This window comes from Struthio camelus, chromosome 6 (assembly GCF_040807025.1).
Source record: "Struthio camelus isolate bStrCam1 chromosome 6, bStrCam1.hap1, whole genome shotgun sequence".
Lineage (NCBI taxonomy): Eukaryota > Metazoa > Chordata > Aves > Struthioniformes > Struthionidae > Struthio > Struthio camelus.
In genome coordinates this window covers 22,770,205-22,789,397 of record NC_090947.1, presented here as the reverse complement: position 1 = coordinate 22,789,397, position 19,193 = coordinate 22,770,205, and the positions used below count along the sequence as shown (strand labels likewise).

The 19,193-nt window shown below is 40.6% G+C and overlaps 1 protein-coding gene across 3 annotated transcripts in view; it reads left to right on the top strand.

Moving 5' to 3' along the window:
* METAP1D (methionyl aminopeptidase type 1D, mitochondrial) overlaps positions 1 to 19,193 on the top strand; it is a 47,109-nt gene that overhangs the window by 14,659 nt on the left and 13,257 nt on the right. Inside the window, exons 1-5 of one of the 3 annotated variants that reach the window (XM_068948607.1) lie at positions 6,180 to 6,674; positions 11,261 to 11,430; positions 13,726 to 13,875; positions 16,894 to 17,042; positions 17,716 to 17,758. In XM_068948607.1, coding sequence (XP_068804708.1) covers positions 6,566 to 6,674; positions 11,261 to 11,430; positions 13,726 to 13,875; positions 16,894 to 17,042; positions 17,716 to 17,758 — 621 coding nt within the window. In that variant the 5' untranslated portion in view covers positions 6,180 to 6,565. Of the gene's footprint in view, positions 1 to 6,179; positions 6,675 to 11,260; positions 11,431 to 13,725; positions 13,876 to 16,893; positions 17,043 to 17,715; positions 17,759 to 19,193 lie in introns of those variants that run through there. The other 2 variants (XM_068948610.1, XM_068948609.1) reach the window with 2 other exon arrangements.

Below are 19,193 nucleotides of genomic sequence, written 5' to 3'. Positions count from 1 at the left end.
CTGAATCCTGGCAGTTAGAGCAACTGTTCTCCAGCTGTGGGCCCAGATTGCTGCCCACTTCCGTCTGTCTCTCCAGTGGGCAATGTTGTTGTAAATCTGCGTATTTAAATGACAAATCTGTACCAAAAGGAAAGAAAAAGGTGGATGTTTGACAAATCATACTGGAAAATCTAAAAGTCCTAAGCTGAATTTGCAAAGTCATAGCTGGGATATCCCCACTGAGAATTTCCTAGGAATTGCTGCCCAGCCTTGCAGACAAGGTAGCGCAGCCTGCCCTGAAGGAATACTTACCATATTCGTTAGCTGCCAAGTTAGATTGTTTTCATCTTGTACACAGCAAAACATCTGTTGCTTCTCATAGATCTGCTCTCTCTGCTGGAAGCAGCAGCACGAATCCTTTTCAGTTTAGAAAAAAGATTTGGAGACCTAATCTCTTGAGAAGACCCTTTGCTTACTTGATCTATTTTAGAAAATCAGATGGTGGAGTAGTCCAATAAAATGCAGAAAATGACTTTCAATAGACTGAGGAACATAGTTTAGAACGGAAGTACTCTCTTTTTTTTTTTAATGTGTTTTTATGTAGCTGTCAAGGGCCTTGCCCATAAAGATCTGTATCCATCCTTAAAGCATCTTATGCAGTCTGAAAGTTTTGTGTGGATGACTGATATCTGTAAAGTGTTCATCAGGAGAAGTGACTGGGAGGTCAAGATTTTGCAGGTAAAAGGCACTGACTAAAGCGCAATTGGACTGCAGAATCTGCTTTAAAGGGACTAACCAGATGCTGTTGCTTGTGATTTATTGTCTTGATTTCAGCAAGGCAGATCCTGCATGCAGTTACTCCAGGAAATCTTTCATAGCCATCACTGTGGTGATGATCATGGTCTTGCATAGTGGAGAAGCCCCAAAGTCTTTATCACTGAGGCCTCCCAGCTAGTTCTTGGCGTCAGAATTTGAAATTTGTTCAATAGATAGCTATAGTGCTGTAGCTGATCCCAAAGATGTGCCTAGGGAATTCACAAACGTTGTATGTCAGGAGTCTTAACCCATCCTGCTGTGCATCGCATAAGCCAGGACCCAGGGAAGCAAGTGTGTCAGATACCAACATGCATGTGGTGATTGCTGTTTGATTTACTGGAAATCGGCCACCAAGTCAGTGTCTGGGTGCCTTAGCGGTCTTTGCGGAGTAGTGAGTGCTTTCAATTAACATGCCTGCTGCTCGCATCTCTTGAAGATACTAGTGAAACACTTGCCCAGGGACAGGAGTGTTGCAAATGAAGTGCAGCCTCGTGAGATCTGAATAGTTGGAAACATTATCTTTTGCCATATATAGATTAGTTTACTTTAAAAGTTAAAATCCAGTTCCTACTCATGTGCCTCCGTTAACTGGAAGGGAAAACACAGTGAAGGCTGTCCGCGTGGCCAGGGCCCAAGCCCTATTGGTTCGCTTATCTCAAAGTCAGAAATATGGGATTGCGTTATCAAGTGAGCGGCCAATATAGATAGCTTCTGAAGAGGAGATGTTATGCGTGCTGTTATGGGTGTTCATCACGTAGCAAATAGGTACTTTCAATATTAGGCAAAGCCTCTAGTTTCAAGGTTTGAAATTTGTTAGTAGAAAGTAAATTAAAATATCAACAGCTGTTTTCAGGTACCGTCGCGGTAATCTGGCTGGACCACGTGAGTGTTTATGGCAGTGTTGATACCGGTGTGCCTAGACAAGGATGAGATGCGGAAAGCAGTTGCTAGTGAAGGCACTTGCATCTGCAGCGGCAGGAAGCAATAGGGCACATCAGCGGTGTGCCGACAGCGGGGCAGCCCCGTTTCCAGCCGTCCCCCCTCGGTGCCTCGTGCTGTGCAGACCCGGGGAAGCTGCAGACAGCTTCTCCGAGCCGCCCCCGCGCCGTCAGCGCCGGCGAGCTGCTGGGGAAGAGCTAAAGCGGTCGGGGCTCCTGTCTCGGCAGCGAGGGGGGCACCACAGGAAGTTCATGACTGTCCTGTCTGTGCTAGCAGAGGTGACTGGTGGATCTAGAAAAGGTTATTCATGGACACCTGTGCTTCTAGGCTGCTGGTAGGGAAGGAAGAGATGGTACAGTGCGGTGTCCTATCTGGAGCCAGAAAACGCTCTTCAAAACCACTGCATGGAAAATAAAAAACACCATATCACACACCTTGCCGGCCGAGCGTCGCTGGCTCCGTCGGCCCGCGGCTCCCGCTGCGCTGGCCGAGGCCGGTGCCGCTCGTGGCAGCGGGACGGGGGCCTCCGGGGCCGTCCCTCGCCCCAGTGCGGTCGCCCGCAGCCCGCGCGCGCCTGCTGCTCTTGCACGGGCCGGTGGGAAGAGTCAGCGACCCAAGGCGATTTCCTCCGTACGTTTCCAAGGCTGCTTCTTCCGCGCCTGTGGCCGTCTGGGTGATTAATGTGAATAGGAAAACACTGCTGAGCCGTTCAAATCACGTTAGCCGCCGTCCGTCCGCTGCTCCTGCGCCTCGCGAGGTACCAGCGAGCGCTGCGCCCTCAGGATAAGAGCCGGGGAACCGCAGAAATCATCTTTGGATCATATTTGGATGGGACTAATCACGGCATTAAATGTTAAGCCGTGCAAATTGTAACTGTCGGCGAAAAAGAACTATAAGTTGAAAGGGCCGTTAGTGATTCGGCTATAATAATTAATTAATTAGAGTAATCTTTTTTTTTTTTTTTTTTTTTGCTAGTGTATAGCTTATACAAGTCTATGTGCAAAGCATGTAATAATAAGGGACTGAGTTCGGGAGTGTTTGTTTTGTGTCATTATTTAATTTCAGTCATTAAAGAAATGTTAGAAATATTAATTTAAATGCACTGACATTTTATACTACCAGGAGTAAATTGTAATCTTTACTTGAGTAAAATCAAATCTAAAAGGCAAATTATTAGTAATTGAGAAATTAAATCATTTTAAGCATTTCTTTGAGTATCAAAGTAAAAACTGAAGCCTTTAAAGATACGAATTTTGTCGAATAGAAGCATCACTTTCAGCATGTTGAACTAAGTACAAATTTTAAAACACTGAATTTTGGCTGTCAGGTTTCTATGGTTACCTCCCTTCCCAGCAGTTTTGCGAGGTGTGCAAATAGGCCTGTGAGTCACTTGTAATTATTTGTTTTTTGTTTGTTATAGTTGTAATTCTGTGTTCAGTTTGAGTCTAATATAGTTCACACCACATGCTTTGCTTTAGGTATATCGGAGGGCGTATGATTGACAGTGATTGAGCATTTCTTATGGAGTGCTTGTTTTTTTTTGTCGTACGTGATGTATGTTGGTACTCCTGAAAATGCAAACAAGTTCTTCCTGTATCTCTGTTTGATAAACAGGGACTTTTATGATAAGAAAGAGATCTTTGTAAACGTTAAGCAAGAAGATAAGTGAAAGATACTTAAAAAACAAAAAATTTGAAACAACCTCCCAAGCATTATACCATACTCCTCCAAATTGGATCTGTAATCCTGTGATTATAATTCATTCAGTGACCCAAACGTCACCTATTTATGAATAAGCATCCACGTTATGCATTAATAACACATTCTAATGACTGACAGGTATAAAAATAAATGTTTTGGTAGGGGTACTGCAAGTTATCTGCAGCAAGCGCTTGATTGGAACAACTTCCTTGTGCAGAGCAACTTCTCGAAAAAAGTAAGAGCTTGTTTCCACCACCACCACCACCATGGGGTAGTAGAAACATCTATGAACTCTTACATCAGTCTACTCATGTATTTTGAAGTCCAGTTGATATGAGGATTGCCCCACCTTACACTCTTCACTCTGGCAAGGGCAGTTACCTGGTTTCTCAGTGGAAGACTCATCATCCTACTGTGTAACTTGCGTTTTCACGCGCTTACAGCCACTGCTTATAAAACAGGATATTACAAGTAATTAACAACATTTGAGACAAGGCAAGAAACTCTGCTGCTAGCTACCCAGTGAGTAGCAATGTAAGTATTGTATTAAAACGTTCATCCCAAAATTGCTAACAATGTATACTTTTCTTATGTGGAGATAAGTCTGGTGCATGATTCAGAAATCTTCTTGTATCCTTAAAGATTTGGCTGCAGGTGTATGGAAACGAATTATTGCAGTGGGTCATGTGTTTTGTGTGGGGAAAAGACTGCTGGCTATCAATTCCCTTCCTGTATCTCAAGTGAAAGAGAAAATACTGATACAATGTTCAGAAGCATTCCTAAATTTTCTTTGCAAAGCTTACTCTTATTTTAGCAACCTTGCTCATAGCTTTATCTTCTGAAAGGGGTTCTGTGTAAAACATTTTTGAGGTGGTTAAAGTAGGATTTATTTTTAACACGCTGCCAGTAATGTTTAATACTGTAGCAGGCATGTGTACAGGAGGTAAACATGCCAGCTGAAAACCGGTTGTTTCATAGGGCACCTGAAAGGATTTTATCCCAGTAGGATTCAATGAATGTTAAAGCTGTGGGTGGGCGCATATGAACAACAAGATTTCGGGGGGGGCGGGGGGGGCGGCGTGTGTAAAGACTATTTGAAATGCTTATTCTTTTAATCTGAAACAACTGCTTTTTTTTTAAATGAGTAACTTGTTCCAACAGTAGTTACTTCCCTACAACATCAAAATAATGAATATAATGACTAATCTTTCAAGCTGAAGTAATTACTCTGATGTTTTTAAAAACTTTCAGATAGATGCAACATGTTTGAAAGGTATTTTTAAATGTGCAAAGCTGAACAAATACGTGTTTCTCCTAATTTATTCTCCTTAAAATGAATTAATTTACTCACTAGATGAATGTAGTAACATAAGAGGAATGGGTTTTTTGCCAGTCACAGAAGTTGAAATTGGCCAGATGCTGTGATTGGGAGCCTAAATTCCCCTGACAGTAACTGTATGTGAAATTCTTAATATTGCTTTGCTCAGGTCTTGTATCTGACTTGTTTCCTTTTGCTATGATACTGCTTTAGTCAACACTTTCCTTTTATTTTGTATTTGCATTACTCTTATTGGAGAGAGGAAATTTAGTAGCAATAACCCTGGAGTTGAAGACTACATTATTTTCTTGGAGCATAATCAGAATGCATCACCTTACATCTTCCAGTCGTCTCAAAAAGCGAAGAGCAAGTATTTTGTCAAAGTGCCTCATGAGTATGTTGTAGAAATGGAAAATGCCCTGTTTTCAAAGTTAAGTATGTACAGCCTAGTCACATTTTATGTAGCAGACAATTAATTTCCTTTGGTATATACATTAATGTCATTTAGATAGAGTTAGATTGTACTCTGTAATGTTTAAATCCTGCAGTATAGTGGCGAAGTGCTGCTTAATAGTACCAAAATTGTGCTCAGTCTGTAAATTTATTTCTTACACTGGCATGGCGGGATTTTCTGTACGTGCGTATGTATATGCACACAACTGCTCAGGGAATCAGCTGAAGGGTTTTTTAAGGATATAAAATTAATTTTTCTTTTCCTCTTTGTTTGTTAAGTTACACTGTCAAATGCTTCTGATAAAAGGTGGCACCAAGCCAGCTTCCTGCAGGAGCTATGGGGAGGGTCACGGCTTGTCGTGACCTGGGCACTGTTACTTGAATGTTGTTATTATTGGGATGAAGTACCCTTAGGCTGTCATCCTTCCTGTGCAAAGGAGAGCTTCTGATTCTCTGTGGTTTCCCAGTTTACCAACTTGCAGAACAGCTATTTTGTCGGCCATAAGTTTGATTGAATGATGAATTAGAAGACCTGCATTATTTCAGAAAGCAATGATCATCGTTTTAGTGTGCAGGTCTAAAGTAACTAATAATAAGCACAGCCAATCACGAATGTGTTTCCAAATAGTTTACAAATTTGCACCCCATTAAAATACTTACTTGCATTAGCATGCAGCAAACAAATTGCTCGCTTTTGCTCTCCATAAAGTAAGTGCAAAATTTTAATAAGCAGGGAACGTGGCTGGTCCTGACGGCCAAATTCGACTTTCTTTAAGGCACTGAAGAATCCCAGAGGTGTCAGCAGAGGGGCTGATTCGGCTCTGCTAGAGTCGGTGGCATTTGGCTGTTGACTTTCGTGGTTATCGGACTTAAGTTTGTTGGTTCTTTTCGTGAGAGTAAAGAGAACAGGAATTCCTATTAATTCCTTTATTAAACAAACAGCTTCTGTCATTATTTTCTATTCAATTTCAGTAATTAAATAAAATAATGCCAATTGGAATATAATGTTTGTAATATACTGGTCCTTTATTAGGGTTTATCAAGGTACAATCATAAGCACATTGTTGTAGTGATTTTCACCAATGTTTTGCTGTTGTAGCTGAAGTCACATCTATACTGATTAATATTTCATTTCCCCAGTCATGCTATTAGAAACAGAGCGTTTTTACCCTTTCATTTCTGTTTTCTCCTTTCCAGTACCATCATGACAGCCGTGGCTGCGTCCTGTTTACAAATTGCTGCTAGTCACATTTTCAGTAGTCCTTGTGGGTTTTGCTTTTCCCTAATATGGGCAATTAGGAGGAAATATTTCTCACGAGCATGGGTTTGCTCTTCTCCGTGTAATGACATGGTCCTGTAATGCAGGAAACAGTGCTGCATGGTGTCCATGTCCCTGGTTTCCTGATGTGGGAAAAAAGTGTGGAAAGCATCTGGAGAGGAGGAGAGCCCCTTTACCAGCTTGTTTCCTGTAAGCGAAATTGGAAGACCTTGTCTGTGCAAATAGATTTCAAAATAGAGTCTGCCCTTTGACTGTCTCCATAATTACACAGCTCTCTCTGTATTTTATTTGGCTGCCAGAGCAGTTAACCCCTGGAAGTAAGGGGCTGATGATGGCGTGACCAGCACGGGTATGCAGACATGACCATGTGAATACACTCTTGTTTAGAGAAGCCTGTCGTTAAGACCTCCTTACAATATACTTTTGCCAAATTTAGAAATTATTACATGGTGGGTTATGTTGATTAAGATATGTTATATCCTTAATGTGCAGAAAATGCAGAGGTATTAGTTGCAAAAAACAAAAAAAAGAAAGAAAAGAAAAAAGTTTTTCGTGGCTTTGATGTAATCAACATCTGTCAACAGAATGAATTTGCTTTTGTTTAATTTCAAGGGCTCTTGTCCTGCCACTTTGCCCAATCAGTTTCAACTTCTGCCTGAGGCATTTCCCTATGTTGTTCTTTTTTTCAGCAAATGCACAGGTTATTGCTTGTGAAATGTGAGCTGCTCTTCTGTTACACAGGTTACTCAGAGTTGGAAAGAAGCTTTCATGGTCCCCATTCTATTTTTGAAGCTCATACGCACCTTTGCGACACAGGCAGGCATTACAAAGTTGGTGCTTTATTAAACAGTTAGTATTGGAATCCATATGTTATTACCCATGGTGGGTTTTGATACCTCACTTTAAAATTTATTCCTCTGAAGTTTCAAAAAATGAAAGTTTGCACAAGAAGCAAAATTATTAAATAACTGTAAATGACCTCACAAGCCAAATTAAAGATCTCAAGTGTTCTACCCATCAAATGTGTATATACTAAAAAACACCCTCCAATATCAGTTTTTTGTTCAGTTAAAAAGACATTTAAATCACGCATTTAACAATGGGCTATCTGAACACTGCTTTAGAGGTGGTTAATTGTTCATATATATTAAGATTTATCAAAAGCAAGTTGATTCTACTTCTAAATCAGTTGGACGTTAATTCTGGTAATCCTAACTAATTTCATTACTGTGCTTCTGTAGATACTATGACTGACTGAATTATTTTAAAATACGTTCATTTCGTTTCTTGGCTCTTTTAACATGTACCCTTGTATTTATTGTAGGTTAGAACTATCATGAAGTTTACCCTTTGGTAATAGTTTGCTAATTGATTGGTAATCTGAAGCCTTTCATAAATAAATACCAGAAGTCGGATTGCTAACAGTCACATTTGATGGATCATGTGCATGAACAGTTTTTTTTTTTGCATTGCTACTCCACACCTCATTGAAAAAAGTAGCTGATAAATTTCTGTAACTGTTAAATAAGAAGCATTAGGGAAGCGCTCGTGTGAGAGTTCAATTCCAACATCTCCCTTTAAAAATACTTCTTGACCAGAGGAAAATCACATTTAAATGACTAAAATCAACTTAATTAAGGGTCATTAATAGAGATACACATAAAAAAACTCCCTACTCAGTAAGTGAAATGGGAGCTTTTCATTATATAGTGTAGCATGCATGAACAGATAACAATTAAAATAGACCTAGAGTAAAAGGCTAATAAATATAGGGCACACTGTGCTGCAAAATCAGTCACTTAAAGTGCTCCCACCATCATACTTGAATTCTGTATTCAACCCCTTTGGCTGATTCGATTAAAAGAAAAGAAAATGTAATGTCCGTAAAAGATAAATTCATCTGGTAATTCACAAAAGCTCACAAGGCATATTTCTGTTATTAACATAAGTTAAAGTATAGAAGGTATGCTGAGGAATCCAGCCGCTGCAGCAGCACATGCACGCACCGATCGCGCGCGGTGGTTCGCTCTGGAGTCAGGGAAGCAGTTGTCTGCAATTTTCTGTGCTCAGTGCGTAGTAGGTGCTGATGTGATTTCTGAAACACTGGTAGTAATTCTTGTTGTTGCAGCTGGTCATAAATATTCTGTTATTGACGGGAAATGACACAGCTTTACTGTCAGGGAAGAAAAGAAACCTGTAAATGGTCAACTTTGCGTCCTCACCGTGATGCTCTGGGTGTTACAGCGCTGCCGGTTTCAGGCTCTGAGCTCTCTCTGAGGGATGTAATAGCCGCTGGAGGTGACACAGACCCTGCCTTTATGAAATATTTTACAGTAACTAATGTACATGTTTAGGGGCCAGGAAGCTTAAGGGAAAGGATGTGCTTGAGCTCCAGCACTGTAGAAGTACACAGGACTCTGACAAAAACTTGGCTAGGTGTAAGGGACGGGGAGGAGGGAGTATCTGGCCAAGGCTTGCAGCATGCAGCCGGTTGTTCCTGTCTCTGGTGATTGATGATGTTGCTATATCAAATTAGCTGTGAATATGAGAGCTTAAAAATAAAAGAAGATACGGAGACATTAAGAAGGCTTTCTTAAGGAAGGAAGTGTGTGCATGGAGTCCAGATTTCCATTATAAAGCAGTAACTTCATTATATTTTAATGCTATTTTATTTTTACTTTGAGGGAGGATGTTTTCTCTTGTGATTTTTTTATATCTCAGATGAAGGCTTAGTTATCCTATGTTTATAATTCTCATGATTTATTTCAGCAGTCGTATTACAGTATGGTGATACTTACTTGGTTGTCGCATTCCACCTGTTCAAGCAGTAGGTATTTTGTGAGCGTCTGGTCCATAGCGAGCAGTTAGTAGAACAGCAACAGACTACAGTACCTTGTTACCACATTATCTTGTGGCAACGCTTACAGTGTATCTTTTTGGGAAAGAGAGGTAAAAATGTTTGTTTCAGATAAGGCGGTGCCCCTCCTCAGCCGGGGATGGTTGGTAGACGTGCCCCCCGCAATACGACCTGGTTTGGCGTACGTGAGAGCGTCTGTGGTGGAGTCACTGGCGCCCGCGCTTGCACCTTTTTTTCCCCCAATTAAACTTTCCTGCGGCAGGACAGGTGCCCTGGCAGCAGGCCAGGCGGCCCGGATGGCGTCGGCCTGGCCCCTAGCTAACCCCACGCGTGACTGGGGGTTTTAAGGGCGCCTAGATACCTGCTTGAGGCTGCGTGCAGACACCTGCTGCTGTGGTAGGAGCCAGGCGGACTGCTTGCTGCTACTTCTCACGGCCAAGAAGTTGCCGCCTCCCAAAAGGCGTGCGACCGGCCGTGAGCACCCGCCTTTTTTTTTTTGTTCGTTTGACTTGCACAAGCAGCTTTTCACGTGAAGGAGACCCAAGGAACGTAGTTGAGGATTAGGAGACAGTTGAAGCCCGAGCGCAGCGGCCCTCGCCGCGTGGGGCGGCCTGCGGCGCAGCACCTGGGTCGTGCGGAGAGCCTGAGCCAAGCCTCGCGCCCCAGGAAAGGAAGATGCAATAAAATAAAGATGTGGAGGAAATGATTTTCCTAAAAAAAAAAAAAATCATTTTTATATGGATTTTTATTTGTGTCAGTTAAAAACATGCAGTAGACAAATTTCTTATTTTCTATCATTTAAAAATGTTTATTTAGCTCTATTTAAATCAAAACACTTTCTTTCAACTAAAGAGTAATTATTTCTACTGGTTACTTGCCGCAAAAGATTACTCTTGTGTTTGACTACCTATGACATTTTTCGAAAGCAGCATAACTATTATGTGAAATTTATTCCATGGTGTTTCCAAAGTAAACCTCTGTTTAGATTATAGAATTTTTGAGTAGTGGAAATGTTCACTGTTTAATTATCGTTTAACTGGGCAGTGTAAATAATCCTTATGAATAGAGTATGTTTCTCTGTTTTGGTGCTAGCATCATCTCTTGTGATGCATTATTTTGTTTCTGTTGTTTTTTTGACATACATGTCTGAATGCCCATATTTTACTGCAAAATGTACCACTGCACAGCAACTGTGTTTGGGTAATAAATACTCTCATAAACTGCGTCATCCCAAATTTCCATGTGAATTAAATGGAAATCTGATCTAAATATTCCACATCTATTACAAATTGTAATCCCTTCACTTGCCTTTGGGCAAGATTTAAAATGTTTCTTGAGGTTTGTTGTGTTCCCCGGAGAGGCAGGAGGTCATAATGAGTTTAACCCCGTTCTTTGTGTCTTACTGCAGGAGACCAAAGCAACGTTAGCTGGGCTCTGCTCAAATGTGTGACCAACTCAGCAGACACACAGATGAAAATATTGTCCAAAATATCAATGCTACATCATTTTTTCCTTTCATAATATCCAGCTATTGTCCCTTATTTATTGTTTCCCCAGGCCTTGAACCCTGCGGCTTCTAGCCGAATTGCTACAAGCAGGGCCCAGGTAGAGTGTCTGCTCTTGTTGTAAGGTTTAGGGAATTTACCCACACAACTTTGTAACACATTGAACCTAAATATAGGTCTAAATAGGTCTGTAAAGCTTTGATGTATTGTTTTGGGAGTTTTTTATTCTCATTGCTTCTCAGTGTTAATACTCGCTTTAATGGTGCAAGATTGATACAATTTCTTGAGCTTCCCTTGGCGAGTGCCTGGCGTTCTGCAGTTTGCTTTACACGCTGCTTTTCTTTCTCCATACTTTCTAGTTTGCAATGTGCTAGTAAAAATCCTTTAACAATTTTTAACCTGTCTCTTAACAGGTTCTGTGAGTGGCTGCCACCGGGTTTGTCCTTCACCACGCAAACTTACCTACTTGCACGGGCAGGCAAGCAACCAACAAAGAGGACGCTTCTTCTCTCAGGGACAAGGAAAAGCTGCTTATAGTATCGTTTGGCCAGCTACAGTTTCTCCAGCTCACCCAGTTCCTAAGGTACCGCAGTTTCTATTATCTGATCTGTTTTCCAGTCAATATAGAGGTTGACTGCAGGAGTGATCCCTGTCCGACAGCTGGGAGTTCGGCTCGCAGTCCTGTGGTGGGTTTGGTATTTGAACCTTGCTTGGTTTGGTGTTTGAACTAGGAGCGCTGGCGAGAGAAGTTTGCAGCTCCCTACCGTGTTAAACAGAGTGATGTCTCCAGTTATGGGGGAGTTTAAACCTGGAGCTTGTTAAGTTACAGAACTATAAATGTGGAATATTATCATCATCTGTCAGCACTTCACATTTTGGGTCCAGATTCTCCTTTCGAACAAGTGTAGGCAGCTCTAGCAGAAGTTAACAGGAGTCGTTCATGATCATCTGAGTCCTTTTCTATATACACCTTTAGCAAGTTAATTCTAAAATGTTTATACCTTGCCAAAAGTTTTGTTAATTAGTTATGTGAGATTTAGGTTGAGAACGTATAATACCTGCTGGCAGCTACCCTGAACCCTTACCACACATCCTAAACCAACCTTTACTGGCCCCAAGTTACCTTTTTTTTCCTGGTAATATATATTTTTATTTACTTTTGAGCCAAATAAGTCCTTTTCCAGGTAATTTTAACAAGTGTTCCACCTCTGTTTTCCATTTTTTGCTTTAATTACAGCATACAGCTTAACTGTTTAGTATCTTTCCTTTAGCCAAAAAAAAAAAATACATTTTTTAAATAGTACTTTTCAGGATATATATTAGTACTTTTTTTTTCTTTTCATTGTATTATAGATTTCTTACGCAAAATATAGAGTATTTTCATAGGCTAGAAATACTAAAAAGTTATTATATAGGAAAGCAGAGAAGGATGCTGGATATAGGGCTCTTCCACCTAAGAAACTGGAAGCACTATGCACAGGGCAAACATAAGATGAAGTCCTCTCATAAGATGAAATTGAGGTACTGAAATGACATGAATTTTTTTCAAGATTTTAGTGTGAAATTGTACACAGAGACATTTGTATGTCCGCTGCTTTGCACTTCTGCCTTAGCAGCTCTTAAAGTCAGCAAGGTCAGACCTCAGCAGTTGCTAGATAAGTACCCTCCAAGGAAAAGTGAGGGGGCTGCAGTTTATGGAGTTGGTAACCCAGTAAATGTGATTTTTTTTTCTTCTAAACTAAGTCCCAAAGTATTGCAACAGGATGCTGTTTGGGTTGATGTACCACTATTTTGAATGAAATGTAAATCTGAAATTCTGGTGATGTGAGTTCACCAAAGATCCAGTTACACTTTTTTATGAGAGCCGAAGTGATGAAATAGCAGTCGGAGTAACAATAGTCTTCCTATTTAGCGTCCCTCCAGAGTTAATTGGTTACACCACTGCTCTTCACTCCTACACTGCGCTGTTGTATGGGCTTGTTGTGTCCAGCCTAAGTGGCCACTTTGTTCTGCCCGGCCAGCTCGGTTCTGTCGCTTGTGAAGTCGGTGGCAAAAGTCTCCCAGTGGTCGATGGGGCTACTGGGATGGCTGGAGCGACTGCTGGTAAAACAGCCCAGAATCCTTTGAAAGTGCATTTCTGTCTTTGTGCAAGATGTTGCTGTTATTATTAGTTTGCTGTTATACAGTTGTCATGAAATTATTGTGGATTTAACAAAAAGAATCAGAGATGGATGAAGGCTGAGAACTTTTTGTGGGGAAAAAAAAAAGTTTGTTCCACTTTCCTTGACACAGTAAATTGAGAAACTCTTGCATGATATTGTAAATGGGCAGATATAGTTGTAGTATATGAACTAGGTGAGTAAGAAAAAATCCTAAGTTAAAATAAGTTAAATCCTAAGGTTCTTAGTCAAAAAAGAATCTCATAGAAATTAATAGGAGTTTTGTCTGATCAAGAAACTTTTTCAACAGTTTTATTTTTGAGCCTAATTCTATACGTTTGTCCATTCAGTTAAAGTGTTTAGACGACGTTTGTATAAATTTGCCACTCTTTGTGGAAGAAAATGAGGAATTTTTAAGTTTTGCTCTGAGAATTTTAAAACTTAAAACTATTTGTGCTGAAAGTCTGCTGCAGTATCTGGGGTTTCAGTCCTGGAAGGTTAACAGACTCTGTAAGTCAGTAGTAACAGGCAATGTTAAGTTCAAAAGGGCAGTGGAAGAAATACTGAGGCAGCCTTGAGGGTTTGCCCTGATGGCTTAGGAAGGTCGATAGCAGGACAGAAAGGGCAAGCTGCCATGAAGCAGGAGGCAGTATCTGAGAAAATGATCCCATTGTCATGCTCAGTTTTCTGATCTTCATTTTCAATCCTTTTTCTCCAAGCACATAAAGAAGCCAGACTATGTGACGACAGGCATTGTACCAGACTGGGGAGACGACATAGAAATTAAGAATGAAGATCAGATTCAAGGGCTTCGTCAAGCTTGTCAATTGGCCCGTCGTATCCTACTTCTGGCTGGAAAGGGCTTAAAGGTAACAATTACATAAGTCCCATAGCAGCTTGGATGTCTTTTAGGCTTTCAGTAGTTTGTTGAGGGAGGGGGGGATCTTACTAGTTTTTAAATTTCCTTTAATGTGCATCCAACTTTCTTTTAAGTCAAATATGAAAACAGAGGGATTTAATAACTTTTGATTCGGTCCATAACATGCTTATTTAATTATTTCTGTATTTTAGACGTATGTAATACTTAAATGCAGTCACTCGCTGGTTCAGGTATGATTTCTCTCTGTCTGTAGACTCTCTCTCTGTTTGGATGCTGCCACATCCCCTGAGTTTCTCATAAGGCCCGTGATACATGTTTTCATGGCAGGTCTTCCTCATGCTTTCTGCTTTTCTGCTCTGTGTGTCGGTAAATCCAAAGGGCTGGGCTGCTTCCTCCCTACCCGTCCATCCTCCTGCTCCTCTCGGGGTCTCATGTGGTCTAGTGCACCACAAGGCTGAGAATCGCTGTTGAAAAAAAACGCTGCCAAATTCCATGCAATTTTGCAGAGTGCATTGATAATAAAGCCTTGTGGTTTCCAGTAGTGCTTCTACAGTATGCTTTTTGGGGTACCTCCCAAGTGAAGAGGTACTAGGAGGAGCGTACTATGCATTTTTGCAGATGAAGGAGTGCTTTTCTAGCCTTGCCTCGATATTTCATGTAATAGCATACTGAATAGGGTAAAATGCGTTGAATCGCTATGAGATGCAGAGGTAGATAGGAACTGTAGGTTGGTGCCATTGACTTAAAAGGGGAAAAAATTATCGGCTTGCTGTGCCTTATTCCTTCAGTTACCATCTCCTAGAGGTTCAATTCTGGAATTGGAGTGGCTGATGGCAAAACTGCCTGAGGCTTTAGTGGTACAAATGCTCATGAATGTGTAGCTTTTTCACATGTAATTAATTCCCAGTACAGTAAAACCTACTTACTCGTGTAAAGCTAAGGACGCATTCGTGTAGGGTCGGGGACATTGAAGGAGCAGGGCCTTAACCCAGAGTGCATGTGGATCATGAATGAGAGCAGTTTTTCCGTACCGCTCTTTGTCGTCATCATGCGTGCGTGTGCCGTGCAGGATAGAGCACGGTGTTCGCAGCGTGCGCTGAATAAAGCTGCGGAGGTGCTACGTGCAAGTAACTAGCGCTTTAGAGAAGGAGCTTGCATTGCGTAGGAAGTACACGAGCAGGAACACGAGACTGCCGGAAGGGGAGGGAGCCAGCACTTGCGGTTGCCTTGTTGAGTCCACTGCCCACTGTCCATTTGCAGAAGCATGGTGAGCTCCCTTTTACACTCGTGAATATTTGGCCAACGTGGCTCTGGAAGGCTGTTCCAAAGCCTTCTCTCATCAGCAAGGAGCATCTTCTAATTTCCAACCTAAAACTGCACATGGCCGGTTTATACCCATTTGTTCTTGTGCCAGCTCTGCTCTTTAATTTATAAACAGCTTCCTGCCTTTCCTTGAATCTGTCCCCTCCACACCGTAACAGAGCTATTATAGCCTTCACTGTGCCAGGCTAAGCAGACCAAGCTCTTTCAGTCTATTCTCCTTGGGTCAACTCTGCATCCTCATTTTATCCGAAGAGCCCCATCCCTCCACCAGTCCCTGTTGTCCGCCTGAACCGGGCGTGTATGCAGTACTGCAAAGGAGCGCATGCCTACGCTTTACATAATGGCAATAATAACCGCCAGTATAACAATGATGGTACTTTAATGCATGGATGCAGAGGGACAGTGTTTGGGGAGCGTGTGTTTCTGATACTACCGTTTTGCTGCCTGTTGGACTTGAAAATACGGTATGGTATTATATATGATAGCATTTCCTAGGTTTGGGGAGGAGAAGGGTTGGCAATAAAACAGCACATTGCACAACATATGGAAATACTTTGTTAGACACCAACAGATTGCCCCATCCCAGATGAGGGGCAGGTGCGCAGTAGGTGCTCCCCCAACATTGTCCAGCCAGCAAAAGCTCCATTAGAAGTAAAACAGATACCACTAAAAGCAGAACTTTCCATAGCATGCAAGACTGCCATAGAGATGGTTCAGGTCTATCTGCTGAGCATCCAAACCTGTGCTTCCCCAGCCCGACGGCTGCCGTGACGTGTACGTGTGCGAAGTATGAATTGCAAAGGCTCAAAACTCATTCAAATCAAAACCAATTTGCATAGGAACCCTCAAAGGCACTTCTTCTCAATGAGGGAGGTTTCTCTACCAAATTTCAAAATTCAGCTCTCGCCATTGCAGAGACAGAGTCGATCCAAAAGAAAAGCTAGAAGAAGGTTATTTTAAGCATGTGCATTTTCCACTCCACTGATAATCAAAACATGGCTGAATGATTTATGAGAGGTTTTTCTTTGCATAAAATCAGGAGAAAAAGACAAATCTAGAAAAAGGCAAGCATAAAAATTAACATTTCTAAAAATTATAGATAAGAGCATGTAGATTCACTGTGACGGTCCAGGCTATGACAATTTTAAGTAAAATATCTTCAAGATAGGAACCCAAATATTTAAACCCTTTATAAAATACTTTTAAAAATCCTTGGAGAACAATTTCATAAAATGCACAAGTACATCGTGCTGTGTGTACTGGGCAGTTATAAGAATTAAGATCCTTTCTTTTACAAATAAAAAAGAAAAGTAATGTTGTGTTTTAAAAGACTGGAAGCATTAAAAACAGATATTTCTATAGCAGCTAGTGAAACAAGATGCCGTAGAAAATTGGTGTCTTTGAGAAAGCAAATGTGGAAAAAAGAAGGGGAAGGAAGTAGACAGTATTTTAGGTTTTCTAGGAACCTTTGAGTGCTCCTTTTTACAGCATGCTTCATTTAAACCTTTTTCTCTTTAAACAAATAGTCCAATGTATCGATAAAGTGTATCAGACAGTGTTTTGTATCAGAGCTATATATTTGAAACATGCAAGATTTCGTTGAAATACTTGGCTGCAATCACACTCAGTAAATATGAGAAACTATTGTGGCTTTTTTAACAGAATTTTATGTTTGATATTTTAGGTTGGCATGACAACTGAAGAAATAGATTCCATTGTTCATCATGAGATAATCAGACAGAATGCCTATCCTTCCCCCCTGGGCTACGGAGGTTTTCCAAAATCTGTCTGTACTTCTGTAAACAACGTGGTATGTCATGGTATTCCTGACAGGTATTTGCCTAATAATATACATTTTACTGCCAGAAACTAAAATGTTAAGCTGAAATTAATAAATTGCTATTTAATATTGAGCGTATTTCGGCTTACCTACATGTCATAGGTAAACCTATTGCAGAGGCATGTCATCTTACAATACAGTGCTAATAGATGTTATACGAATGTATGTAAATTAGAAAGACAAAAATATTACCCTGTTCATCCAGATACTTTAAAAACATAGCATAATGCCTTCAGAGTTTAGTGTCTGAAAAAAAAGCAGCACAGAGAATGATTCTGATTTTTTTTCCCCAGCAAAATAAGTATGGGCTAAGGAATAAATATATTTGAATTTATGTGGTTTTTTTATTATTTGCAATACATTCAGCTATTCAGAAAGTAAAACATGAACCCTAGTGAGAGAAAAAGAATAAATATAATGGTAGATTTTCAGGTGTTGGTATGTTTTTCTGCAAGTTGTTTCTCATTATGTTATATTCAGCTACACTTGTTCTCTAAGTAGTGAGAGCTGAACATTAAAAATGGTTATTCTGTTTGCCTCTGCCTTCTTCCATCACAAAACACCTACCCCCTGATTTTTTATGTATGTGTCATTAGGTGTTTATTCTTATATTCCCTTTGTTGGGAACTGTCTGTCACCAATTCTTTTTTTCTGTTTATGTTTCAGTCGACCTCTTCAGGATGGAGATATTATCAACATTGATGTCACGGTGAGTAATTCATATAAAAAATAGTCTTTGATCAACTTTAGAATCACTAGTAGCAACAGGAAGAATAGTAGATTGGAAATGTGGAGCGCACAGATGGATGTGCTGTTTACTTCTAAGCCAAGGCACAAGCAGCTGGTTTCCTTTTTTGTTTCTAACTATGTGTTTGTTCCAGCTAGACCCAGGCCTGACTTGAATTTAGGACTGGAATCAGATGCACTGAGATCAATGTTGGCCTAAGTGAAATGTCAACCCAATCCTGCTATGTGTCATGTTTTTGAGAAGGTGTAATTGTTATTGATCCACTGTGTAGTTAATGCAGAGCACCACGGTACTGGGCAGCAGCTGAAGATAGATATGTATGAGATGAGCTAACATGAAGAAAGCCAGCATTTTTCCTTCACTCTGCCAAGATTGATCTTCCTCTTCCTGCTGATTTTGAGTGGGGCCTGTCATTATCTTACTCTGTCATTAGAGGCTACATTGGCCTGTGTGTGTCAGTCTATTTGGACAGCAACTCTTTTGCTAGCAGTGTTCCCTACATTTATTAAAATCCCTGAAGGTAGTGTTGTGTTCCATTTCTGCTATAAAAGCCTTGAACCCTTTACGCAGAAACAGAAATAGTGTGATATAACAGTGACTTAATATTTCCACAGAATGGTCAATTATAGTTATTGCAATAAAGCCTGGCTGGATTTTCTTCAGGACAAGAAAATATGGAAACTGGAAGACTAATTCTAATTACATTCAGAAAACAAAAATTAATCATGCCTTGCAGCGGCTTTTTCCTTTTACAGTAAGCGTGTTTATTTTCCCAAAGCGCTAGCCATTTATTTCTAACACGAACAGAGATATCTCTTGAATTCTACCGTTAGTTTGCAATAATAGGTGACATGCAGGAGAGTAGCGTTTCGTAAGAGCAAGCTTTTTTAATCATTAAAGAACCTCTTGATAACTGGATGCTGTTTTCCATGGACCAAATTTCATGCTGACAGCAGTGAAGAAATCTCCAATGGACCTTACCTCTGGCCATGGAAGTCGAGCTTTTTTAGATACTTTTTTGCATTAAAATCAGGGTCGGTGACCTTTTCCCCATGGTACATTCGTGTGTGATCCGGCACTGTTGTTTTAACTTGTCTTACTAAATTTTTCCCCATCTCCATACCTTTTAATTGTACAAATCTGTCCTATCAGGTTTCCACAGTGTGATCCAGCATTTTTTAAGTATGTTTTGGGCAAATTTTTTACTTTGGTGCCCTGGTATATGCATATCTTATCCACTGTGCTTTACAAATAATATCTGCATAGCTCTTAGTGGTCTTTTTGAAAATACATTCTGAGTTGTTTTCTGGTTAACCTCATAAGATAAAATAAATCTTGAATGTCCCTGAACTTGAAGATCCCTGTGAGAGTAGGAATTGCTGATTACCTTTGGTAA